This window comes from Bufo gargarizans, chromosome 10 (assembly GCF_014858855.1).
Source record: "Bufo gargarizans isolate SCDJY-AF-19 chromosome 10, ASM1485885v1, whole genome shotgun sequence".
Lineage (NCBI taxonomy): Eukaryota > Metazoa > Chordata > Amphibia > Anura > Bufonidae > Bufo > Bufo gargarizans.
The window spans coordinates 32,931,176-32,957,216 of record NC_058089.1 but is presented as its reverse complement, the minus strand read 5'-3'; the positions used below and the strand labels follow the sequence as shown (position 1 = coordinate 32,957,216).

Below are 26,041 nucleotides of genomic sequence, written 5' to 3'. Positions count from 1 at the left end.
TGGGGCATTATTTGGGGCACTATGGGGGAGTGGAGCACTATTGGGGCATATGGTGGCACTAAGAAGGGGCATTTTTTTACTGGCATATTATGGGGGACACTATGGGGAAGGGGGAGAGGAGCACTATGAGGGCATTTACTGGGGCACTATATAGGGGTATTTTATACTGGCATGCATTATGGAGACATAAGCTGAACTGTGGGCACTAAGCGGGGGTAGTTCATGTACTGTCATATTATAGGGAGAATTAGTACTACTAGGGGGTATTATGGGGAGCTTTACTAGTACTGGGGGGCTATGAGGAACATGATTACTAGGGCACTAAAGGGGCATTATTACTACTAAGTGTGCTCTGGCAGAGAATTATTTCTATTGGTGGGATTTTGGGGAGCACTGTTACTTTGGGGGGCACCCTGGCATAGTATCAGCTTAGCACAATTATTTTTGGGGACATTATCTTTATACTATTAGTGTCTGGGCGCAGTTATTTTTTAGAGCACTGTGTGCCAATAATTGTTGAAGGGGGCACTATCTGTGTGGTAGTAGTATTCCCAGGGGTACTGTTTCTGCAGTATAGTATTGGGGGCACAGCGGGCACAGTATTAGGGGCACTATCTGTGTGGTAGTAGTATTTCCAGGGGGACTGTTTCTGCATTTTAGTATTGGGGTGGCAGGAAAGGGTGTTCAGAAGATGTGAAGATGATGGAAATGTGGGAAACTAATGTCTGTTTGTCAATCTCTGCAGAGACGGGAGATTGAGGAAAAATTATCATGGCGGTCTGGTCTGAATGGAGAAGATGAGGAAAGAGAACGTCTACAACAAAGGTGACATCACTGGATGTAAGAGGTAGGTGGCGCTATGTAGGAGAGGAGATGCTCCGGCTCCTTCCCCTGCCATTTGCAGAAGGAGGATTCAGAGCTGGGTGAGGACGATGAAAGGGGGCAGCAGGCCACGGGCGGTGACAGATTGTGGGGGGAATCACAAGCCCTGAGCAGGATCAGGGGAGGGAGGAGAGCAGAGGAGCTTCCTGGCTGTAGCCTGCTGTTTATTGTATAATGTGAAGCAGGCAGTGCAGCCAGGACAGGCCTCCCCTCTCTCTGTATGATTTGTAGAGACAGGCCGCAACAATAGAATGTCAGCGGTACAGTGTTTGTTGGGAGTGGCCTATTATATGTAGGAGGGGCTTTAATAATGGGCGGGGCTAAAATGGGCCACTGGATTTGCCCCCCAGGACTAAGGCTGCCAGCCCTCCCCTGTACACTAGGACCTGTATTAGGGGAAGTGTCCAATATGTGCCTTGACTCATCTGCATGAGCTGGGTGAACCAAGACCTCTTTGGCCAGAATGGTATGATGGCTATCACTGAGGTCTGGTCTTGCTTGATCAATACCCTTGGTATCATGGAAATTGGAGGGAACACATAAGCCAGCCTAAAACCTCCAAGTTATGGACAGAGCGTCTATCGCTACAGGATTGTCCTCCTTGTAAAGGGAGCAGAACCTGTTCACCTTGGCGTTCAATCGAGTTGCCATCAGATCGATCTCAGGAGTACCCCAGCGCTGGACAATCCTGGAAAAGATGTTCTTGTTCAATGACCATTCCCCTGGAACGGGAAGGCCCCGGCTTAGGCGATCTGCCACTATAATGAGGTCTCCTCTGATATGAACCGCCACTAAGTGGGATAGGTTGGTCTCTGCCCAAGAGAGAATTAGTCCCACCTCCCTCAGGAGAGTTTAGGATTTCGTTCCTCCCTGTCTGTTTAGGTAGGCAACTACTGTTGTGTTGTCGGTCCGGACTCTCACCGCTTGACTGCGGATGAGAGGACCAAAATAATTGAGGGCTAGTCCAACCACTCTCAACTCCCTCAAATTGGAAGAGAGGAGTCTCTCCTGAGGACTACAGGTACCTTGTACTGGATTGTCCTCCAGATGGGCTCCCCAACCTAGAAGGGAGGCGTCTGTGGTCAACGTAATCCAACAGGGTTGGATCAATGACCTCCCATCTGTTAGGTTCCTCCACCACCTGAGTGAAGAACGGACTTTTACAGACAGGGAGTGCATCCGGTCCAAGTCCTTTGGCTTGCGACTCCAAACCGTTAAAACTTCTTCCTGAAGTGCGCGTAGATGCCATAAGGCCCACGGAACTGCCTCCGCAGATGCTGACATGTGGCCTAACATCCTCATAAGAACCCTGATAGACACCCGTCTGGGTGGAAGTAGAAATTCTGCAGCTTTTATTACTCTGTCTCTCCTCTGTGGCAACAAGAACAGGGTCATTCGCTGTGAGTCGATCACAAACCCTAGGAATGTTCTCATGGTAGATGGGATCAACTGTGACTCGTCCCAGTTTATAAGCCAACCTAGAGTCTGCAGAGTGTGGAGAGCTTGCTAAAGCTGAGTCTGCAAGACGACTTTTCCCTTCATAGGAAGACATTGAGTTCCTAGGAGCGCATACGTGTCTGTGGCACCCTAGCCTAAGGTCATATGGCAAGTATATTGCTGTCACAAACCATGAACGTGATAATGCCTAGTGACCACATATTGTAAATATGCCTAGAATTATCAGGTTAACCCTTGCATTGCTAAACGACCGTTTCCTTTCATGACTCTGGAAATTTGCTATGTAGCCTGTCCGGTCACTTTATTAGTCTCGGATATGAGACAGCATTTTGCCATCTCAGCGTTGGTTGAACAAACAAAAAACACTATAAACTAGCAGCAAAAGTGCAGATTAGCAAATACAGACAGATGGCACCTACCAGGTGCCTGGGCATTTATCAGCACGCACCTGCTCAGGTACCACACGGTCATCTAGGTTACACTGGTAATTGTTTTAGGGCGCAGGTTTTTTGTGGAGTTTCTCTGCACTATAGTGTTTTTAGTAGCATTTTTTGTGTTGAACACATCAGCTCCAGATGTTAGCTGAAGATCTGCGGGAAGGATGAAATGTTTTTTTTTTGTGCTGTTGGCTTTTTTGTTAATTAGGTGGCGTCTCTTGTCTCTCTGGTTGCGTTTTAAAAAAATGCAGAATGTTGGAGCTATTGGCGTTTTTCAGGTATTTTTGCATCACCCTCTCTTGAAGGGGAAAAACACCATGAAAAAAACACACTGTAGCAGATTTAGGGCTCGTTCACACGAACGTGTGAAGCCCGTGCTGTGGACCGCAAATTGCGATCCACAATGCACGGGCACCTTCCGTGGGGCAGGCGCATGGGGATCGCAGACCCATTCACCTGAATGGGTCCGCGATCCCTCCGTCCGGCAAAAAGATAGAGCATGTTCTATCTTTTTGCGCTGCGGAGGCACGGAACGGAACCCCAGAAAGCACTCAGGAGTGCTTCTGTAGTGCTCCATTCCGTGCTTCCGTTCCGCATCTCCGCATTTGCGGACCTATTGAAATGAATGGGTCCGCTTCCGTGATGCGGAATGACAACGGAACGGTGCCCGTGTATTGCGGATCCGCAAATGCTGTCCGCAATACGGGAACGGGACACCAACGGTCGTGTGAATGAGCCCTTACTAATGTCAGTTTAACTGGACAGTTGTAAAATCTGACTAAACTTGGTGCATTTTTGGCTCTTTTTAGCGCATCTAGTTCTTGACAAATCCTCTGCTCAACAAGAGGGAGTAGCCTGAGATGCGTCATGTAGCTCCAAAATTGCGCCGCAGTTCTGGCATAAAATTCTGTCTCAAAGTAAGCCAACCAATAGTTGGTACAGAGACCATTGGGGGGTCATTTATGAACATTTTTGTGCCAGTTTTTGGAGTAAAAAATTTTTTGTGACTTTTTAAATGCCCATACAACAATATTTTGTCACAGGGGTGTTTTTACGCCACCCCTGCAACTCAGAAGTGCCTTCGGCTCCGGCAAATTTACTTTTCTTTTATGGCATAAAAGAGGAGTAAAAACTACTTCTGTCAGGGGCCGGAGTCGTTTTTAACTCCAGGCACACGGTCTGCTGAAGGTGCGCCTAACTTATGATGAGACATCCTAATAAATTAGGGGGATCCTCTGGTAGGGCAGGGTGGGGGGCAACCAGAGACCCCATATGCCATCTATAGAATTAGTAAATCTGGACCACCGTTTGCAAAGAAATGCAGCAAAAAGCACAAGTGACCAAAAATTAACACATGCAGTTTTCATTCCGTTTTTTTTTGTGGTAAAAAAGGTTTGTGCAAATTGTAGGGACCCTTCTAATAGCAATCTGTCCATTTAATACATCATTAGTGCTGTCCTCCTGCGTCTGTATTGCCCTCCCCACATGCCAGGCCACTTACTTGGCACAAACACTGCATCCATGAACAGTCTGTGCACACATACCCCAAGACCAAGTAAACAATACACAGCGTGGCACTTGCCAACATCCCTGTTCTGTTTACTGCCATAGAAGATGAAAGCCCATTTATCATATACTGTATGGTCAGTGTGTGCCCAGCGAGTAAACAGGCTGAATCTGCGCGGTAAGGCCTCTTGCACACGGCCGTTATAGTTCCATTCCGTGCATTGGGGACAGCAATTTGCGGTCCCCAATGCACGGGCAACGTCCATGCGGCGGCCGGGACGGATCCAGACCCATTACACTTGAATGGGTCCGTGATCCGTCCGTTCTGCAAAAAAATAGAACAAGTTCTATTTTTTTTGCTGAACGGAAGCACGGATCGGAACCCCACGGAAGCACATCATGGGCATCGCCGCGTGCGAAAATACCCATACAATTAAAATATAACAATATTAATAGGATACGGCAAATGGTGTAACGGGAAAAAACGGGAAGTTGTCACTTCAACTACCCAATCATTTTTTATAAAAAGTGATCAAAAAGTCGCACACACTTGAAATATATTGTGCACCGTCATAGTACAGTGCTGCAGGAAGAGCGCGCTAGATCTCCAGAGTGGCGGCACCGTCTGGTGCAGGAGAAGTATATTTAGTTATTTTATTTTATTTTCTATCTGATCTGAGGTCTGATGAAGAGTGGGGTTCTGATTTGAGGTCTGATGAAGATTGCAGGTCTGATCTAAGGTCTGATGAAGATTGGGGTTCTGATTTGAGGTCTGATGAAGATTGGGGTCTGATCTAATGTCTGATGAAGAGTGGGGATCTAATCTCAGGTCTGATAAAGAGTGGGGATCTAATCTCAGGTCTGATGAAGATTAGGATTCTGATCTGCGGTCTAATGAAGATTGGGAGTCTGATCAGAGGTCTGATAAAGAGTGGGGTTCTGATCTGAGGTCCCATGAAGATAGGGGGTCTGATGAAGATTGAAGGTCTGATGGAGATTGAGGGTCTGATCTGAGGTCTGATGGAGATTGAGGGTCTGATGGAGATTGAGGGTCTGATCTGAGGTCTGATGAAGATTGAGGGTCTGATCTGAGGTCTGATGGAGATTGAGGGTCTGATCTGAGGTCTGATGGAGATTGAGGGTCCGATGGAGATTGAGTGTCTGATTTGAGGTCTGATGGAGATTGAGGGTCTGATCTGAGGTCTGATGGAGATTGGGAGTCTGATCAGAGGTCTGATAAAGAGTGGGGTTCTGATCTGAGGTCCCATGAAGATAGGGGGTCTGATGAAGATTGGAGGTCTGATGGAGATTGAGGGTCTGATCTGAGGTCTGATGGAGATTGAGGGTCTGATGGAGATTAAGGGTCTGATCTGAGGTCTGATGGAGATTGAGTGTCTGATCTGAGGTCTGATGAAGATTGAGGGTCTGATCTGAGGTCTGATGGAGATTGAGGGTCTGATGGAGATTGAGGGTCTGATCTGAGGTCTGATGGAGATTGAGGGTCTGATCTGAGGTCTGATGGAGATTGAGGCTCTGATGTAGATTGAGGGTCTGATCTGAGGTCTGATGGAGATTGAGGGTCTGATGGAGATTGAGGGTCTGATCTGAGGTCTGATGGAGATTGAGGCTCTGATCTGAGGTCTGATGGAGATTGAGGCTCTGATGGAGATTGAGGGTCTGATCTGAGGTCTGATGGAGATTAAGGGTCTGATCTGAGAGCTGATGGAGATTGAGGGTCTGATTTGAGGTCTGATGGAGATGGAGGGTCTGATCTGAGGTCTGATGGAGATTGAGGTTTTCATTTGAGGTCTGATGAAGATAGGGGGTCTGATGTAAGGTCTGATGAATATTGGAGGTCTGATCTGAGGTATGATAATTAAAAAATGTATAAAACATTTTAGATCAAAAGAAAAATATAGCAAAAAGTAATACTAAGACCTCATGCACACGGCTGTTAGGGACCATTAGGGACCACAATTTGCGGTCCCCAATGCACAGGCAACATCCATGCAGTTTCCGCAGACAGATGCAGACCCAATCAGCTTAATCCTGGGTAAGTGATCCGTCTGTATCTGAAAAAAAAAATAGAACATGCTTTATTTTTTTGCGGTGCGGAGGCACGGAGAGAAACTTCTGTGGGGTTCCGTGCCTCCGCTGTGTACCTTCCGGATTGCTGACCCATTCATGGGAATGGGTCTGCATCCGTGATGCGGTGCAAAATACGTCCTGGCCCGTATATTGCAGATCGGCTGTTTGCGGGGCCCGGACGTCACACACTCGTCTGCAAGGGACCTAAGTAAGCGATTTTTCATGAAGCAGTTAATAAAATAAGCTTATTCAGTATCCACATGACCGAAATATCCTGAACAACTCATTTCCCAGGATATTCTGTATGAAATATGTAGTGTAAACAATAAAACACAAAAAAACAATGTCAGAAATGGCTTTTTTTTCTATATTCGCAAGGAAGAAATTTTTACATTTACAGGGTCCGATGGAGATTGAGTGTCTGATTTGAGGTCTGATGGAGATTGAGGGTCTGATCTGAGGTCTGATGGAGATTGAGGGTCTGATCTGAGGTCTGATGGAGATTGGGAGTCTGATCAGAGGTCTGATAAAGAGTGGGGTTCTGATCTGAGGTCCCATGAAGATAGGGGGTCTGATGAAGATTGGAGGTCTGATGGAGATTGAGGGTCTGATCTGAGGTCTGATGGAGATTGAGGGTCCGATGGAGATTGAGTGTCTGATTTGAGGTCTGATGGAGATTGAGGGTCTGATCTGAGGTCTGATGGAGATTGAGGGTCTGATCTGAGGTCTGATGGAGATTGGGAGTCTGATCAGAGGTCTGATAAAGAGTGGGGTTCTGATCTGAGGTCCCATGAAGATAGGGGGTCTGATGAAGATTGGAGGTCTGATGGAGATTGAGGGTCTGATCTGAGGTCTGATGGAGATTGAGGGTCTGATGGAGATTGAGGGTCTGATCTGAGGTCTGATGGAGATTGAGTGTCTGATCTGAGGTCTGATGAAGATTGAGGGTCTGATCTGAGGTCTGATGGAGATTGAGGGTCTGATGGAGATTGAGGGTCTGATCTGAGGTCTGATGGAGATTGAGGCTCTGATGAGAAACTTCTGTGGGGTTCCGTGCCTCCGCTGTGTACCTTCCGGATTGCTGACCCATTCATGGGAATGGGTCTGCATCCGTGATGCGGTGCAAAATACGTCCTGGCCCGTATATTGCAGATCGGCTGTTTGCGGGCCGCAATCTGGGCCCGGACGTCACACACTCGTTTGCATGGGACCTAAGTAAGCGATTTTTCATGAAGCAGTTAATAAAATAAGCTTATTCAGTATCCACATGACCGAAATATCCTGAACAACTCATTTCCCAGGATATTCTGTATGAAATATGTAGTGTAAACAATAAAACACAAAAAAACAATGTCAGAAATGGCTTTTTTTTTCTATATTCGCAAGGAAGAAATTTTTACATTGACCCTCAAACAGCACCAAAACAATGCCTACAACTAACAGCCCTGTCAATGAAAGAAAACAAAAAGCCGGCCACTGAGGGGTTAAGCGCTAATTGTCGCAGTATGACAGCAGACGGCAGGACTGGTACTGCGTCTTCTGGGAAGTCATGGAGAAGGCACGTGAACCGTGCTGATGTAGGACACAAGTCCCGGAGCGGTGACAGTGGGGGCGGGGAGCACGGCGGGCCCCGCCCCCTGCTGAGGGTGTAGCGGCTCCTCCGCCGCCCATTGGAGCGGCCGCTGTTTTCCTCCTGTGACAGCTCCGCCCCCGCTGCCGCCAGTCCATACCAGGAATTGGAAGGAAAATAAGGCGCAGGGGCCAGGACACCGGGGCTACAAAAGGCTGCGGGGACACAGTCCGAGAGCTAAATGTCGCACGGCTGCGGTAAACCTTAAAGCGAGGGAGTGCGTGACACAGCTGCGGTACCGTCTGACGAGTGCGGCTTCTCCGTTGCAGAAGAAGGGCAGCAGGACCCCCGGACATGTTCCCCCTGGACTCCACCTGGAACATCTCGTTCGCCGGCTGCGGTTTCCTGGGGATCTACCACATCGGGGTCGCCAGTTGTCTGAAGGAGCATGCCCCCTTCCTGGTGGAAAATGCCAGAAACATCTACGGAGCCTCTGCCGGTGCCCTGACCGCCACGGCGCTGGTGAGCGGAGCCTGCCTGGGTGAGTGCTGCTGGGCATGCTTCACACTGCCCTCTAGGTATATGTGTCCATAGACCTCAATAAAGGAGGAACCTGCTGCTAGGCTAGCAGAGGTGACACTACTACTCCCAGCATGCTCCATTCGCCTCTATGGGCATGCTGGGAGTTGTAGTAGGTTGCTAATCCCTGGGCTAGAGAGGGGACCGGTCCTTCACACCACCTGTCAGGAAATATGGTGCCTTAAAGGGGTCCTCTCACTTCAGCAAGTGGCACTTATCATGTAAAGAAAGTCAACACAAGGCCCAGTTACTAATGTACTCTGATTGTCCACATTGACTCCTTTACTGGTTTGATTCCTTTTCCATCACAATATACACTGCTTGTTTCCATGGTTACGTGTACGACCACCCTGCAATCCAGCAGCAGTGGTCGCACACTATAGGAGAAAGTTGCGGACTATGCACACTGCCACGGTCCTGGCCACCAGAGAGGCCTGAGCTTTTTCCTGTAGTGTCCACCGCTGATGATGGATTACAGGGTGGTCGTAACCATGGAAACGAGCAGTGTATAATGTGATGGAAAAAATGAATCAAGCCAGCAAAGGAAGAAATGTTGACAATCAAAATACATTAGTTGTTTAAGCGAGAGGACCCCTTTAATAATTGTACAGAAGACGATCTGGCAGATTCCTCCCGTTATATGGGGGTCGTCTATTTATTAGTTAGCTGGTCCTGGAAGGGGGCGCTCACACACACCTGTTGCGGGGATGGAGCTGGCAGAAATCCATTTTCATGCTGCCCCGAGCTGTTAGTCTGCAGGAAAATCTGCCATGTGTAAATGCGCCCTGAGCGCAGCGTAGAGGACCTTTAGTCTGGAGGACAGGCACACCCATCCATTATATGGCAGTGTACTGATTTCAGGGGGAATTGCTGACGTTACAGGGGGCTGAGCAATTTTGGTGGTGGGGTTCCCCCATAGATTTCAGCAACAGGACACCTTGTAAGGCTATGTTCACATCAGAGTTACGGAATCTGGCAGAGCCTGACAATGCCGGGAACCAATGAGGATCCAATCGCTTTCCAGCATAAATGCCGGACAAAAAGTCCGTGCAGGATCCCATTGTAGTCCCCGACATTATCCGCTTCTGACAGAACAGCCTGCCGGATTCCAAAACGCTAATGTGAACATAGCCTTATCTAACAAAAAAGGGATCACCCAGAGTGGACAGCTCCTTTAAAGCTTAAAGGGGTTGTCCGGGTTCAGAGCTGAATTTCCCCCAGGCAGCCCCCCTGACAAGAGCATCGGGGCATTCCAAGCTCCGATGCTCTCCTCCTTTGCCCTGCGCTGAATCGCCCAGCAGTGAGCCCGGTGACGTCCCCTGCACTGATGGGTAGGCTTTAGCCCATCAGAGCCGCTGCTGGGTGGAAGCCTCCGCCCGGGGGGGGGGGGTTCAGCTCTGAACCAGACAGCTCCTTTAAAGGGGTTGTGCAAAGTTTCCACATTATAAGAGATAAGTCTGACTGTGAGGGTATGCCCCCCCAGCTGATGGGCGCCATGTGCCTGCCTGTATGAGTGGTGAGCGGTGGGCAGTCAGATCCCAAGACTCATTATAACCTGGCACACCCCCTTTAAAGGGGTATTCCCATCACAGACAATGGGGGCATATCTCTAGGAAATGCCCCTATTGTCTTATAGGTGCGGGTCCCACCTCTAGAACCCTCACCTACGCCGAGAACGGTGTGGGGAGAGTGGTGGCTGGTTTTCCAGGATCCAGCCACCGCCAGACGCTCTCCCCATACAAGTGAATAGGAGTCCACCGCTCTTGCGCGGCCACCGCTCCTATTTATTTCTATGGGGCTGACGGAAATAGCTGAGCCAGCGCTCGCCTATTTTTGTCTGCCCCGAAGAAATGAACGGAGGGCGGCTTCGCATACGCAGTGTGCCCTCCGTCACCTTCACTCCGTTCTCGGTGTGGGTTCTAGAGGTGGGAGCCGCACCTATCAGACCATGGAGGCATATTCTAGCGATAAGCCCCCATTGTCTGTGATGGGAATACCCCTTTAGGGCATCTTCAATAGCTTTTGGCCGAACACTCACCAACCCAGCCACCAGCTATGCCAACCTACAGCCAGATAAACATGCATGCTCAGCTGATCGCTGCCAACGGGGAGAGGGGAGCAAGCTGCTGCTAGACGCCATCGGTGGTAGAAAGTGTCAGAGGCCCCTACATATAACGGGCGGACCTGTCTCCTATGTGCAGGCTCTATGGTTTCTCCGAGATGCAGGTCATGCACGGCAGTCTTCTGGTGAAACGCCTAAAGATCGTCATAGACAATGATAACGAGGGCGAAAGGAGACAAGCGCTCTACTTTCCAAACTATGGGACAGAGGTGTGCAAGGATTGGCTATGTAGGAAGCAGGGGATAGCGATCTACGGAAAATCTGGGCAGCCGTATCCTGCTCCGAGGTCCAGCTGATGCGCCTGACCATCGGTGATGTAAATCTGTAATTCTAGGTATCTTCCTGAGCAGTCGTCGCGGTCCCCCTGTATTCTGGCGAGCACGTGCCTGCTGTCTATAGACCGGCTGCACGCTCTATGCGCTCCGCTATATTTCAGCTTACTCAGCCAGGGTCACGGGAGCATAGTGCTGGCCTGTAGTAATGGCCGAGTCACCCCTCGATGACACAGTCACAGGTGGAGCTGTTTTGATCATTTTTATTATACTTTTATTATACTTGTAAAGCATTTCTTACCTGTTCTGCGTGTCTTTTATCTGGAGTCATATACTGAGGCAGTCGAATAGTTAAAGCGTATCTAACCGTCCACAAACTCTGCATTAATCACTAGTACAGAGTTTGTATTTGTGGCCATTATATCACTTGTATCTGGTATTGTTAGCGTTTTTCCTCTGCAAAGTGAATGTCTAGTTTGCGGTTCTCTCAGACAAGGTGGGTGGAGACCAGCTCCTATCCACTGCACACAGAAAGTAGAGGAGAATCTGCTTCCTAACCTTCTCTTAGGGCACTTTCACAAGAGCGGATACCGTACGTGAAAGACAGCCAAGCCCCGCTCCGGACAGCAGAGACACGGAGCATTGACATGACTGATAATGCTCTGTGCCTCTCTGTGACCTTTTTTACTACAAAATCACAGTGAGATAAAGTTGACACTGTGATTTTGTAGTAAAAAGATCACAGAGAGACACAGAGCATTAGCAATCATGTTAATGATCTGTCTCTCTGCTGTCCAGAGAGGGGATTGGCTTTCTTTCACGCAGAGGATGACACGCACGGCATCCGCTCGTGTGAAAGAGCCCTTACTCAATCAGAAGCAGCTCCAGGATCATGGCGGACATTATAAAGACGTACTGACCTGTATGGTTGTGAATAAGGCACTTGTGCTGAGATGTAAACTTCCTATATAGCTGTGCAGTCCCATGTCACTCAGTTCCTGCTCAATCCTTCCCCCTCCCCTCTCCATAGACTTATACTGACGTGTAGTATGATACTTCAGTGGAGATGATCCTTCCTGGACAGGTTTAATGGGCATCTGTCAGCAGATTTGTACCTATGACACTGGCTGACCTGTTACATGTGCACTTGGCAGCTGAAGGCATCTGTGTTGGTCCCATGTTCATAGGTGTCCGCATTACTGAGAAAAATGATGTTTTAATATATGAAAATGAGCCTCTAGGAGCAACGGGGGCGTTGTCATTACACCTGGAGGCTCTGCTTTCTCTGCCACTGCCACGTCCTCTGGACTTTGACAGGGCCGGCAGCGTAAACATCATCACAACTGGTCCTGTCAATCAAGGTGCAAAGGACACGGTAGTTGCAGAGAGAGCAGAGCCTCTAGGTGTAATGGCAACGCCCCCGTTGCTCCTAGAGGCTCATTTGCATATATGAAAACATTTTTCTCAGTAATGTGGACACATATGAACATGGAATCAACACAGAGGTCTTAAGCTGCCAAGTGCACATGTAACAGCTCAGCCAGTGTCATAGGTACAAATCTGCTGACAGATGGGCTTTAAGGAAGGTTTCAAAGTATAAATCATTTAGAAAGGGGGGAGGGGAGAGGTAAACAGCTGATGGCATGAGAACTAGGCATTTCTCCATGATAAGATATATTACACAGTATCTTGTGGTCGCTATTGATTTATACAAAGTTGTATGAAAGGTTAGTGACTATTTAAAGGGGTTCTCCAGGCTTTTAATATTGATGGCCTATCCTCAAGATAGCTCATCAGTATTAGATTGGCGGGGGTCCGACACTCGGCACCCCCCATCGATCAGCTGTATTATGGGCTGGCGAGCACAGTGTGCACGTGCCGTCTCCCGTCTCTCTTCCTGTTCACGACCGACGTCTATGGCAAAGCAGCGGCAAGCAGTAAGGGAGACGGCACGTGCACTCTATGCGCGCCGTCTCCTCATACAGGTGATCGGAGGGGGTGTCGGGTGTCGGACCCCCGCTGATCTGATATTGATGTCCTATCCTGAGGATAGGCCGTCAATATTAAAAGCCCGGAGAACCCCTTTAAAGCCTATGGGTTGTGTGATTAAAATATCCATTTACCTATTAGGGACAATCTGGTCTATGGAGGGGGTTCCCCGTTCAGGACCCTACAGCGATAAAAGGCTACAAGGAGCTGTGGAGCCAGCACATCACATAGACAGCCTTTAGTTTTCAGTGGGAACTGTGTAATGCCTGGTTCCCCCTGTGGTGGCGCTACAGGGGAATTGAACACTCACAGCAGGGTTTTTAGCAGATTACAGCTTGATGTTGGAGGACTTTTATAACAAAAATGGATTATCAAAAGTGGAGGGCCCCTTTAAACTTAAATTAAACCTTAGGAGCCCTGGTAAAGATGATAACATATAATTGCTTAAATGGCAGTTACCTAATACACGATGGTATTATTAGCTATTATTCCTTTTCATCACCCTATTTTTTTTTTGCGGGGCTACCTAACGGAGCATCGGATGCGGACAGCACACTGAGTGCTGTCCGCAACTTTTGCGGCCCCATTGAAGTGAATGGGTCCGCACCCGAGCCGCAAAAAACGGTCGTGTGCATGAGGCCTTAGTTTCGAAAATGTTTGTTGCCAGGGTCTTCACCACAGCTAAAAAAAATGTGCCCCACGAGTCCTCGTGCCTGTAGGCAGCAGATCACTGTGGCACACGTGCTGCAAGGTAATTACACTTTAATTATGACTAATGACTTGAGAGAGAAAATGGCTGACGGGACAGGACGGCCAGAGAAGTACCAGAGCAACTGAACATGCAGGGCACAGTGAAAAAGACTAGCGAGTGGAGCGCGAGGAGGGACGCTCCGGGGCAGAATATCTAGACAAGCGCTGCAGAAGTGTATGTCTATGTCTGCGCTGTGTTTGTCACATCTCCTGATGGCAGCGGTTTACTGTGCAATATACTGTTCTTTAGACTGGATACCGCCATATGGAGGAGAGCAGCAGTCTCTGCAATATATACTGTTCTTTAGACTGGATACCGCCATATGGAGGAGAGCAGCAGTCTCTGCAATATATACTGTTCTTTAGACTAGATACCGCCATATGGAGGAGCAGCAGTCTCTGCAATATATGCTGTTCTTTAGACTGGATACCGCCATATGGAGCAGCAGTCTGTGCAATATATACTGTTCTTTAGACTGGATACCCCCATATGGAGCAGCAGTCTGTGCAATATATACTGTTCTTTAGACTGGATACCGCCATATGGAGGAGCAGCAGTCTGTGCAATATATACTGTTCTTTAGACTGGATACCGCCATATGGAGGAGCAGCAGTCTGTGCAATATATACTGTTCTTTAGACTGGATACCGCCATATGGAGCAGCAGCGGTCTGTGCAATATATACTGTTCTGTAGACTGGATACCGCCATATGGAGGAGTAGCAGTCTGTGCAATATATACTGTTCTTTAGACTGGATACCGCCATATGGAGGGGCAGCAGTCTGTGCAATATATACTGTTCTTTAGACTGGATACCGCCATATGGAGGAGCAGCAGTCTGTGCAATATATACTGTTCTTTAGACTGGATACCGCCATATGGAGGAGCAGCAGTCTGTGCAATATATACTGTTCTTTAGACTGGATACCGCCATATGGAGGAGCAGCAGTCTGTGCAATATATACTGTTCTTTAGACTGGATACCGCCATATGGAGGAGCAGCAGTCTGTGCAATATATACTGTTCTTTAGACTGGATACCGCCATATGGAGGAGCAGCAGTCTGTGCAATATATACTGTTCTTTAGACTGGATACCGCCATATGGAGGGGCAGCAGTCTGTGCAATATATACTGTTCTTTAGACTGGATACCGCCATATGGAGGAGTAGCAGTCTGTGCAATATATACTGTTCTTTAGACTGGATACCGCCATATGGAGGAGCAGCAGTCTGTGCAATATATACTGTTCTTTAGACTGGATACCGCCATATGGAGGGGCAGCAGTCTGTGCAATATATACTGTTCTTTAGACTGGATACCGCCATATGGAGGAGCAGCAGTCTGTGCAATATATACTGTTCTTTAGACTGGATACCGCCATATGGAGGGGCAGCAGTCTGTGCAATATATACTGTTCTTTAGACTGGATACCGCCATATGGAGGAGCAGCAGTCTGTGCAATATATACTGTTCTTTAGACTGGATACCGCCATATGGAGGGGCAGCAGTCTGTGCAATATATACTGTTCTTTAGACTGGATACCGCCATATGGAGGAGTAGCAGTCTGTGCAATATATACTGTTCTTTAGACTGGATACCGCCATATGGAGGAGCAGCAGTCTGTGCAATATATACTGTTCTTTAGACTGGATACCGCCATATGGAGGGGCAGCAGTCTGTGCAATATATACTGTTCTTTAGACTGGATACCGCCATATGGAGGAGTAGCAGTCTGTGCAATATATACTGTTCTTTAGACTGGATACCGCCATATGGAGAAGCAGCAGTCTGTGCAAATCCACAATGCAAAAAAAAAGTAGAGCAATGGATGAATTTGAGCCTATGGTGTATTCATTAGGTGCTTTCCTGGTGCACACAGTAAATGGACACTGCAAAACTGGGGGGTCATTTATTGAACAGAAATACCCCTAAATTAGGCATATTTCTGACACAGATTGCAGATTCTCACGGCAGGTCTAAAGATGTGGTTGTGGTCGGGAAGGGGACAGGCCCGTCTCATTTACCATTTTCTCCACCTGTTTTAGGCGTAGAAAATGGTCTAAGGGTCCATTCAAACGTCCGCAATTATGTTCTGCATTTTGCGGAACGGAATTGCGGACCCATTCATTTCCATCATGTGGCCCGGGTCCGGAAATGCGGATCCGCACTTCCGGGTCCGCATTTCCGTTCCCGAAAAAAATAGAACATGTCCTATTCTTGTCCGCAATTGCTGACGAGATTAGGCATATTCTATTATAGTGCCGCGATGTGCGATCCGCAAAATGTGGAACGCACATTGCCGGTGTCTGTGTTTTGCGGATCTGTGGATCCACAAAACACATACATACGTGTGAATGGACCCTAAATGTGAGGATGCATTCACATGACCGTTCTGTGTTTTGCGGAACACGCTATATAAATAAAAAGCCTATTCTTGACTGCAATCGCTTTATAACTGCGGATGCGGACGCCACACTGTGTGCTGTCCACATCTTTTGTGGCCCCATTGAAATGAATGGGCAGATCTGCAACAAGGCAGCCTACTGACCTGCTCCCCGCTGCTGAGTCCCGGCTCCTTCGCTCCACCTTATCTTGCTCTGTTCCCCGCACTATTGACATCCACTTTGAAACCGCTGCAGCCAATCACTGGCTGCAGCAGCGACCTGTTCCCCTTGCGCCAGGTCAATTGGTCACATGACGCAAGGGGTGGTTAGGACACCACTGTGGCCAGTGTTTGGCTGCACCAGTTTCAAAGTGAATGTCGATCGCGGGGGAACAGAGTGAGACAGCGGAGAGGACGGGGAGCGAAGGGGCCGGGAGCAGGAAAGTATTCTTCCCTTTTACAGGTCTTAACCAAAATAAAACCCCAAAGGTGGCCAACCCCTTTAAGAGTGCGTTGATATAAAGCAATTGTGTGATGCGGCAAGACGCACATGTGCTGTGATTTGCTGCTGTTTGAGGGCAAGCACAGATAATGCCCACTAGACCCTGGTACAAATGCATGCGGTTTGGGCCATGGCACAAGCAAACTGTGTGAATGCACCTTTATCTGAGGAGATGTTGAGTGTTATCCTTCAGTCTTTCTTCAAATGTTTGAAAACACTGATACACAGAACACGGTCACAGACAATACTGGTCAGGCCTCATGCACACGGCCGTTGTTTTAGTCCGCATCCGAGCCGCATGCAGTATTGGCGGCTCGGATGCGGACCCATTCACTTCAATGGGGCCACAAAAGATGCGGACAGCACTCCCCGTGTGCTGTCCGCATCCGTTGCTCCGTTTCGTGGTCCTCAAAAAAAAATATAACTTGTCCTATTCTTGTCCGTTTTGCGGACAAGATGGGCAGTTATTTGAATGGCTGTCCGCGCCATTCTGCAAATTACGGAACGCACATGATCCGTGTTTTGCGGATCTGCAATTTGCGGACCGCAAAACACACAACATCTTGAGGCCTTAAACTTGCGTGCAGAGCAATCGGTTTTCCCCGAACAGCCCCTGACTCACTCCTATCGCTAGTGTGAAATAAGCCTTATCGCTGTGTTCTGCCGCATTATCTCGCTGCCACTGTATATTACCCAGTGACACAACATGGAGGCTGAGGACACAGACTTTGCACCACAGTCCAGTACATTCCTCAGCTCTAAAGTACAGTGTTTTTTCTGGCATATTTATTCCGGGGGGGGGGGGGGGGGCAGATTTACTTACTGTAAGTCAGTGGAAACTCAGACACCGGGGATCAGCAACCTTCGGCACGCCAGCTGATGTGAAACTACAATTCTCAGCGGTTCTCCAAACTCACGTAGAAGTGAATGCGCATGTTGGGAGTTGTAGGTTAACAACAGCTGGGGTGCCGGAGGCTGTTGACCCCTACTATAGACTGTCTAGCCCAGGCATGTCCAAACTGCGGCCCTCCAGCTGTTGCAAAACTACAACTCCCAGCATGCCCTAATAGCTGTAAGCTATCCAGGCATGCTGGGAGTTGTAGTTTTGGAACAGCTGGAGGGCCGCAGGTTGGACATGCCTGGTCTAGCCTGTTTGCCCCACCTATTAAGCCCAATTCACATGTCCGTGCTCAAATCCATAAAAAGGTGGTCAGTGATGCCTTCGTGAAGGATCAGTGTGTCCGTTTTTTTTGCCGTCTGTGTGTCATCCGTGTTTCATGGACACTGTGCATCTCTTCCTAATGATCCGGATGATACGGACCTTAAAAAAAACGGAACGCAATAGAAATACGTTTGTGTGCATGGGCGTGATGGATGTGTGAGCGCGGACATAATAGAGCACGCCTCCGAGCGAAACAAATGAATGGGTATACAGTGTGCGCTGTCCGTGGAGAACATGAACTACACGCGTCTGTGAATCACTGATGTGTGAATGAGGCTTTAGTTGGCATAAACGTTTGGCGCATGATGGCTCATTTAAGCCACACCCTTCCCCCAGAAAGCCACGCCCCTATATACAGGCTAGAAAAGCATCTCGGACACTTGACAAATGCAGTGCAAAGCACCTTCGCCAGTTTTCTTGGTGCAAATTGTGCCAAAAAACACCCACGGGGTCATTTATCAAAAAATGTTTTTTTTTATACCAGTCTTTGATCGTCCGTACGCTGCCGGAGAAAGCGCCTAATTCCTGACGAGGTGCGGACCGCATTGTACGGACCGAGGCACGCCTCTGGCAGTCCGCGCGCCTGCAGTAAAAATGACTTCACCACCTGACTGCAGTAGTTTTTTGCCATCATTGGCTGGGGCTATTGCCCCGGGCCAGACCCCATCACTCCCAAGTGGTGAGCATGGAGCGAAAATGGCGCAAATATCGTCTCACAGGAGTTAAAAAGGTCCAAAACGAGGCAATACCAAAAACAGGCATAGCAGTTGTAGTAAATGACCCCCAAGAGCTCCAGCATGCTGCGTTTTTAAAAAGAAGGGAGAACCCCCCCCCCACCTAATGCACAAAAACACTTGTGTGTCCAGCGGGTCACATTTCCCGAAGACCTTCAGGTAACATCTGGAGCTGGTGTTTTTCTGTGTTTTTTTTTTTTTTTTTTTGGAGGGGGGCCGTGGGCACAAGAGCGCCACTTAAAAACTACCGAGCATGGGCACCTGGCACCTGATGGGTTAATGCAGCCTCCATTACTGTCAGATGATATTTGCTTTGATGTGACTACGGGGGCGGGGGGGGACAGGTGGCGTCTTCGGTCTGGGCTGTCACCTGCCTGTAACCCTACACCTGCCAGTTCCTAGAAGTCACCTCAGTCTGCATAGCCTCACATGCTTTGCATTACAGTGATTGACGGGTGGATTAATCGCTGTAACACAACAAAAAGTGTTTACATAGGTCGCTTCCGAAAAAAAAAAGGGGGTCGACCCTGAGCGCTCCTGGTGCAAACCATCCATAACCTCATCACATAGATCTCTCATCGGTGCAAGCATCGGAAACCATGGTATGGGACAATCTTCTTCACTCTGCCCGTTTTTTTTTCAGCTTGCATTGCGGCAGTCTTGCTGGATGCTCTAGGACTGTCCTGTGTGCGCTGGGTTTTACACATGGCGGTCAGGTTTTATTGGGGCAGAATAAACAGTCGCACAAGTATTTTAGAGTTTTGACAACGGCTTCCAACCCTCTCCTGATGATGTATGGCGCGTCACGTCACCCGCTGCACTTCAGGGCATTTACCCCCCCCCCCCCCCAGTTGAGGCGGACCCTGTGATTTTCGCAGCCCCTTGGCCAGAATTGTGTTGCATGTACTACTTCCCAGGGAGATAATTTTTTATTTTAATTTAATTTTGTCTTCACCAAAAAAGAGGAAGGAGGATAAGCGGAGTGCGCGCGTTCTTTTCACCACTTTCCTGCCGCAGTGAACTTTGACACACTTTACTGGAGGAAATTGTATTAAAACGGATGCTCCGCAGAAGCCGGCTGAGACGGGGAGCCATAAGCTCATGTTCAGAAGTCTTTACAGAAAATCCCCATAAATATTTGCAGGATAAAAATGGAGATTTGGCTGCAATGTCGCCTTTTTGAGATTTTGCAGGCCGATGCACGCTGCAGATTGTAAAACCTACAGGCTGCCCTACGATCCTCACAGATCTTTGTGGGATGCGGTGTATGGACGGCACAGTTATGACCGCTATGCTGCACAGACATGCAGCAGATATAGGCCTCTTTCACGTGAGCGTGTTTGCAGTGGGGCGTATTTTGTGTACCGGAATCTGCTGCTAATGGTAGTAAACAGGGCTGTTCACGGGCGTATCATTTCAGTATTTCCGCACGTCCGCGTTTTGTGCAGATCCGCTTCCCAATATAGCCTGCGGGAGTGCATCAAAAATGCAGGACGGAAGGAAAACGTGTCTAAGGGCTTGTGCACACGACTGTTATTGAGCGGTGCCCGCAAACAGTGGGTCTGCAATATATGGGCACCGGCTGTTTGTGCACCCCATCACTGATGGGGACCCATTCACTTGAATGGGTCCGCAATCTCGAAGGTGCGGTGCAAAACAGAGGCACGGAAGCCCTGGAAGCACTACAACTAGTGATGAGCGAACTTGTGTTTTAAGTTCGGCGTCTAAAGTTCGGCTTCCGGTTAGCGGAGAATCCCGATATGGATTCCGAATTCCGTTGTGGTCCGTGCTAGCGGAATCAATAATCGGCCATTATTGATTCCGCTACCACGGACCACAACGGTATTCGGAATCCATATCGGGATTCTCCGCTAACCGGAAGCCGAACTTTAGACGCTGAACTTAAAACACAAGTTCGCTCATCACTAACTACAACCATACCACAAAAAGTACTGCATGCACTATTTTTTGCAGTGCAGACCATCAGATGCGGATTGCGGACCCCATTCAAGTGAATGGGTCCTGTGTCCACATAGGGCGGCCCTACAGTCGCTGCCTGTGCATTGCGGACCGCACATGTTCGTGTGCATGAGCAACTTAACATGCACATTTCGGAGGAGGAGTTGACCATGCGTTTTTGCCGAGGATTTTTGGTGTGGAATCCGGACCAAACTCCTCGCCCCAAAATACTCTGTGTGAACCTAGCCCTAGGTGCTGGTCTCTTCCAGCCCTGGAATTAGGGTTCATTCACAAAACCGCCACTAAAAATGGTTTAACTATCATTTTTTCACTGCCTTTTTTTCACAGCTGCCTTTCTGAAAAGCGGTCCCCTTGAATAGTATGGGGGGCTGTCAGGCCATGAAAACGGACAGAATAGGACATGTTCTCTTTTTGATGGCCAGGACTCGCAGTCCCTGAAATAAAGCTGATGAATACGCCCTTAAGAAATTTTTCTAAATAATAAAAAATATCTGCTTTTCATAAAATCTGAACAGCTATGGGACCCCCTCGCATTGCAGGTTATGTGCGTTTTTTTTTTCCCGTGCTTATTCTTGTGCAGAAAAACCGCAGCGTAGTACAGTACCAGCGAAGTGTGTAAGAATAGATAAATCTCGTGTACCCTCTTTAGATCTTTTCTGTGCAGAGATTGACCTGCCGTGCGGATTTCCAAATCCACAGCCTGTCAATAGTGTTTGCCGTTTTAGCTGCGGATTTCTCTCTTTTCCATTGAAGGGTGAGATCTGCGGCAAATCCGCACCGAAAACCTCTGTTGCATTTTTGGAGCAGAAATGCACAGAACTCCTGCGCGGTGACCCGCACCTATAGGCCTCATGCACACGGCCGTTGCCGTATTGCGGCCCACAAACTGTGGGTCAATATGCGGGCACCGGCCGTGTGCTTCACTTGAATGGGTCCGCAATCCGGAGCTGCGGTGCAGAATAGAGGCACGGAACCCCACGGAGGCACTACGGAGTGCTTCCATGGTGTTTTTCTCCGTGCCTCCGCACCGCAAAGAAATTGAACGTTCTATTTTTTTCCGGTGCGAACGGATCACAGACCCATTTTACTTGAATGGGTCTCGGTTCCATCCTGGCCGCCGCACGGATGTTGTCCATGCATTGGGGACCGCAAATTGCCATCCCATATGCATGGAACGGCCGCACAACAGCCGTGTACATGAGGCCTTAGGTAACACTGAGCACCGCCGGCCTGTTTTTCCGGCTGTGTGGGGCCAGTACTGTGTGCACATAGGCTGGGGCCTGCTATCTCTGAAGAAGGTGACTGGCGGTCAATAGCCTAACATAACCTCTCTGCATTAACCCCTGCTTCTCCGCACCAGGCTGGGTGTCGTATAACAAGACTGTGCATGTGTGATCTGCTGTGCAGACGGGTCTGCTTCTTGTAGGTTTACTTGTTAGGCTACTTTCACACTCGCGTTTTGGTTTCCGTTTCTGAGATCCGTTCAGGGCTCTCACAAGCAGTCCAAAACGGATCAGTTTTGCCCTAATGCATTCTGAATAGAAAAGGATCCGCTCAGAATGCATCAGTTTGCCTCCGTTCCGTCTGCTTTCCAATTTGGAGGCGGACACCAAAACGCTGCTTGGTGTCCGCCTGACGATGCAGAGCCAAAATGATCCGTTCTGACACACGATGTAAGTCAATGGGGACGGATCCGTTTTCTATGACACAATCTGGCACAATAGAAAACGGATCCGTCCTCCATTGACTTTCAATGGTGTTCAAGACTGATCCGTCTTGGCTATGTTACAGATAATACAAACGGGTCCGTTCTGAACGGATGCAGACGGTTGTATTATCTGAACGGATCCGTCTGTGCAGATCCATGACGGAACCGCACCAAGCCTTATAGTATTCAGTATACCATGGCACTATGTTCACACTTTGTAGCGCAGTACCTGAATCCCCTGAAGACAAATCCGTTATATATAAGTATATAACGTGTGTGAATGCATCCTACGTTTTTTGACTTTGAGCAAAAGAAATGCCATGAAATTCATATTTATTTATTTTTTTATTTTTTTTGGGGGGGGTGGCATTTTGTCATTTAAGGTTTTTTTCCTATAGTGAAGACGCCTGAAAAAGACACCACAACCAGTGCATGCTGCAATTAAAAAACAAAAACACCAAGCAACCAAAAAACACCAGGGAAGTGTCATTTTTGAAACGTGGTAGTAAACCACCAAGTAACCGGATTCAGACGGCTTTCTGACATCAGTACACGGGTGAATTGTACCATTTCCTTTAAGGGTACAACCACACGGGTCCTGATGCCGTTTTGGAAGCCGAAAGCAGAAGTGAATTCAAAAAAGAGAAGTCTTATATCCTTTATGCTTTCTCTCCTTTCATGGTCCACTCCTGATTTTGGCTTCCAGAACTGCATCAGAAAACCTGACCGTGTGGCCTACCCCCTAATAGCTCGGTGTGTTGTGCCGGTGCAGTCCGGATAGCACACGGAGGAAACGACTCCTCTCCGAGTCAGAACGGGTCGGTAACCTTGTGGTCATGTTTTGTAGGCTGTGTTATCTTATATAGTTCTTCTCGAAACCTTGCGTTTAGGGGCTATGGTCAGGGGCGCACTTAGCCTTTCAGCTCCCTGAGGCGAAAACTGAAACAGCGCCCAGCCCCTCCAGCCCTACCGTGATACTGTTTAATACCGAGAGATATTCCCACAGCCCTACCACTGCCCCCCATTGTCTCTAGGTCTTGCCGTCTGAGGCAGTCGCCTAACCTGGCCTCATTGGTGGTGCACCCCTGACTATGTTCAGGTCACTGCGTTGGGCAGCGTGAACATGGAAGTTAAAAATATGAAGAGAGCATGGCTACAACATAGACTTGTAGGGGCACATTTCCCATGGCGCAGCCGGAGGAGTAGACTCCTCTATGACGAGGCGTGCTTTGGCTAATCTAAGGCAGCCATGCGCCGGACGGAAAAAACACACCAGCTCCAGGCTGTTTCCATTCGTACACGTTAGTAAATTTGTCTGGGCCGGAGCCCCCACATGGTTCTCCTAAAATGCCCCCTTCCTGCCCAACTGTCGAAAACATTTCGACAATATGAAGTCACACGGCCGGTCAAAAAGTGGACTATTTTTGCAACAAAAGCTGGTGTAAAAATATTCGTAAATGACCCGCTGTTGTTTTTATTTTCCCAGCATTATTTTTATGCTAGTTGATCTACTATTAATCATAAATGCGCATGTAAAATCTGACCGTGTGAACAGCTGTATTGATTAGTATTACCTCTGCATGCAAAAACGAACATGACCCCCAAAGTCCGCCATGTGAATGAGACCTTCTGTTGGGCGTAAGCTTTGTCACACCATTATTCATACGGTATATCTTTTCTAGTGTTCGTCAGTGGTACCAAGCCGCACAGTGCTGCAACTAATAAATCCCTTCTCCACCACCCGAGTGGTGCCCACGTACGGCTCTTGAGATTGCCCCCATGTGCCAGTGCTCTTCAGTCACTCCTCAGCTCTGAGTCACGCAGTCTGCCGCCCCGGCTGAGCACACTTCTGCCAGTCTTACGTCAATTGAGATGCCTCCGCCATGACTGTGACCCAGTGTGACTCCCTCTGGCTATTTTGTGAGGCACAGTCCGCTCCAATGAACTTCTACTGAAACGATATCCCTCCCAAGGACATGGCAAGTAGTCAACCTGCAGATGTACGTCTACACAGTACGGTTCTTGGAACATAGTGTACAAATATTTCCATGAATGAAGTGCTGTAATTGGTACGGGTGGGGGCATACGGTTTGCCCAACAGTATGGAACAGGGCGTGGTTGAGGGGAGATTGTCACCAGGAAACCCACTGGTGGGCCAGGCACAAGGGGGGGGGGGGGGGGTCACTTAATAAGAAGACTATAGAAACATAGAATGTGTCGGCAGATAAGAACCATTTGGCCCATCTAGTCTGCCCAATATATCTGAATCCTATGAATAGTCCCTGGCCCTATCTTATATGAAGGATGGCCTTATGCCTATCCCATGCATGCTTAAACTCCTTCACTGTATTTGCAGCTACCACTTCTGCAGGAAGGCTATTCCATGCATCCACTACTCTCTCAGTAAAGTAATACTTCCTTATATTACTTTTAAACCTTTGCCCCTCTAATTTAAAACTGTGTCCTCTTGTGGTAGTTTTTCTTCTTTTAAATATGCTCTCCTCCTTTACCGAGTTGATTCCCTTTATGTATTTAAAAGTTTCTATCATATCCCCTCGGTCTCTTCTTTCTTCCAAGCTATACATATTAAGGTCTTTTAATCTTTCCTGGTAAGTTTTATCCTGCAATCCATGGACCAGTTTAGTAGCTCTTCTCTGAACTCTCTCTAGAGTATCTATATCCTTCTGGAGATATGGCCTCCAGTACTGCGCACAATACTCCAAGTGAGGTCTCACCAGTGTTCTGTACAGCGGCATAAGCACTTCACTCTTTCTACTGCTTATACCTCTCCCTATACATCCAAGCATTCTGCTGGCATTTCGTGCTGCTCTATTACATTGTCTTCCCACCTTTAAGTCTTCTGAAATAATTACTCCTAAATCCCTTTCCTCAGATACTGAGGTCAGGACTGTGTCAAATATTCTATATTCTGCCCTTGGGTTTTTACGCCCCAGGTGCATTATCTTGCACTTATCCACATTAAATTTCAGTTGCCAGAGTTCTGACCATTCTTCTAGTTTTCCTAAATCCTTTTCCATTTGGCGTTTCCCTCCAGGAACATCAACCCTGTTACATATCTTTGTGTCATCAGCAAAAAGACAAACCTTACCATCGAGGCCTTTTGCAATATCACTTATGAAGATATTAAACAAAATTGGTCCCAGTACAGATCCCTGTGGAATCCCACTGGTAACATGACCTTGTTTTGAATGTTCTCCATTGACTACACTACACTATGCTAGTTTTTCATAATTTCGTCATAATTTAGGCGCTTTCTCTGGCACTGCGGGGGCTATCACAGACCGGCATACAAAGCTGTACATTGATTAATGACCCCCAACGCTTTGTAGAGCTAGCTCAATGGAATGGAATGATACCATTCACTTACTGATCTGTTGCTTTTACTCCATGAGCAGATAAGTGCACTGAGGGCGGGTCCAAGGCACTCTGTGCACCCTTGTCCTTCTGCTTCGTCTGCCAGTTCTTCCCTCTCCTTCTTGATTGACAGGACCAGGCAGGATGACTATGCAGGAACCTGACCCTGTCAATCAAGAAAGAGAGCGAGAGGCTAGCAGACGAAGCAGGAGGAACAATGTACACATTTAAAAAAAATCTAAAAAGTCTTTATGGCACATATATGACCTGGACGATAAGGCACAATGACGTCATTCTGGTGTGTGAAAAGCTGGGTGACCTTCTCGGTGGACGCAGTGGTCACCGAGCAGGTGCTGAGCCGTCCCCTTATGTAAGGTCTTCTATAAGACACGTGTTCTCTCTGGGATCCATTCCTACATTTTCCTAAAATCATGCAATCGAAAAACCATGTATACAACCCTAAGCGCTATAAAGCTACAAT

The 26,041-nt window shown here is 48.2% G+C and overlaps 1 protein-coding gene across 2 annotated transcripts in view; it reads left to right on the top strand.

Annotated features, from left to right (window-relative positions):
- Positions 1 to 8,069: 8,069 nt before the first annotated feature.
- The window catches only part of PNPLA2 (patatin like phospholipase domain containing 2), a 41,794-nt gene continuing 23,822 nt past the window's right edge, over positions 8,070 to 26,041 (top strand). For both annotated transcript variants that reach the window (XR_006386887.1, XM_044269423.1), the window contains exon 1: positions 8,070 to 8,482. Coding sequence is in view for 1 of the 2 variants with exons in the window: in XM_044269423.1 (XP_044125358.1) it covers positions 8,296 to 8,482 (187 nt within the window). In the remaining variant the exon portion in view is untranslated. The remainder of the gene's footprint in view (positions 8,483 to 26,041) is intronic.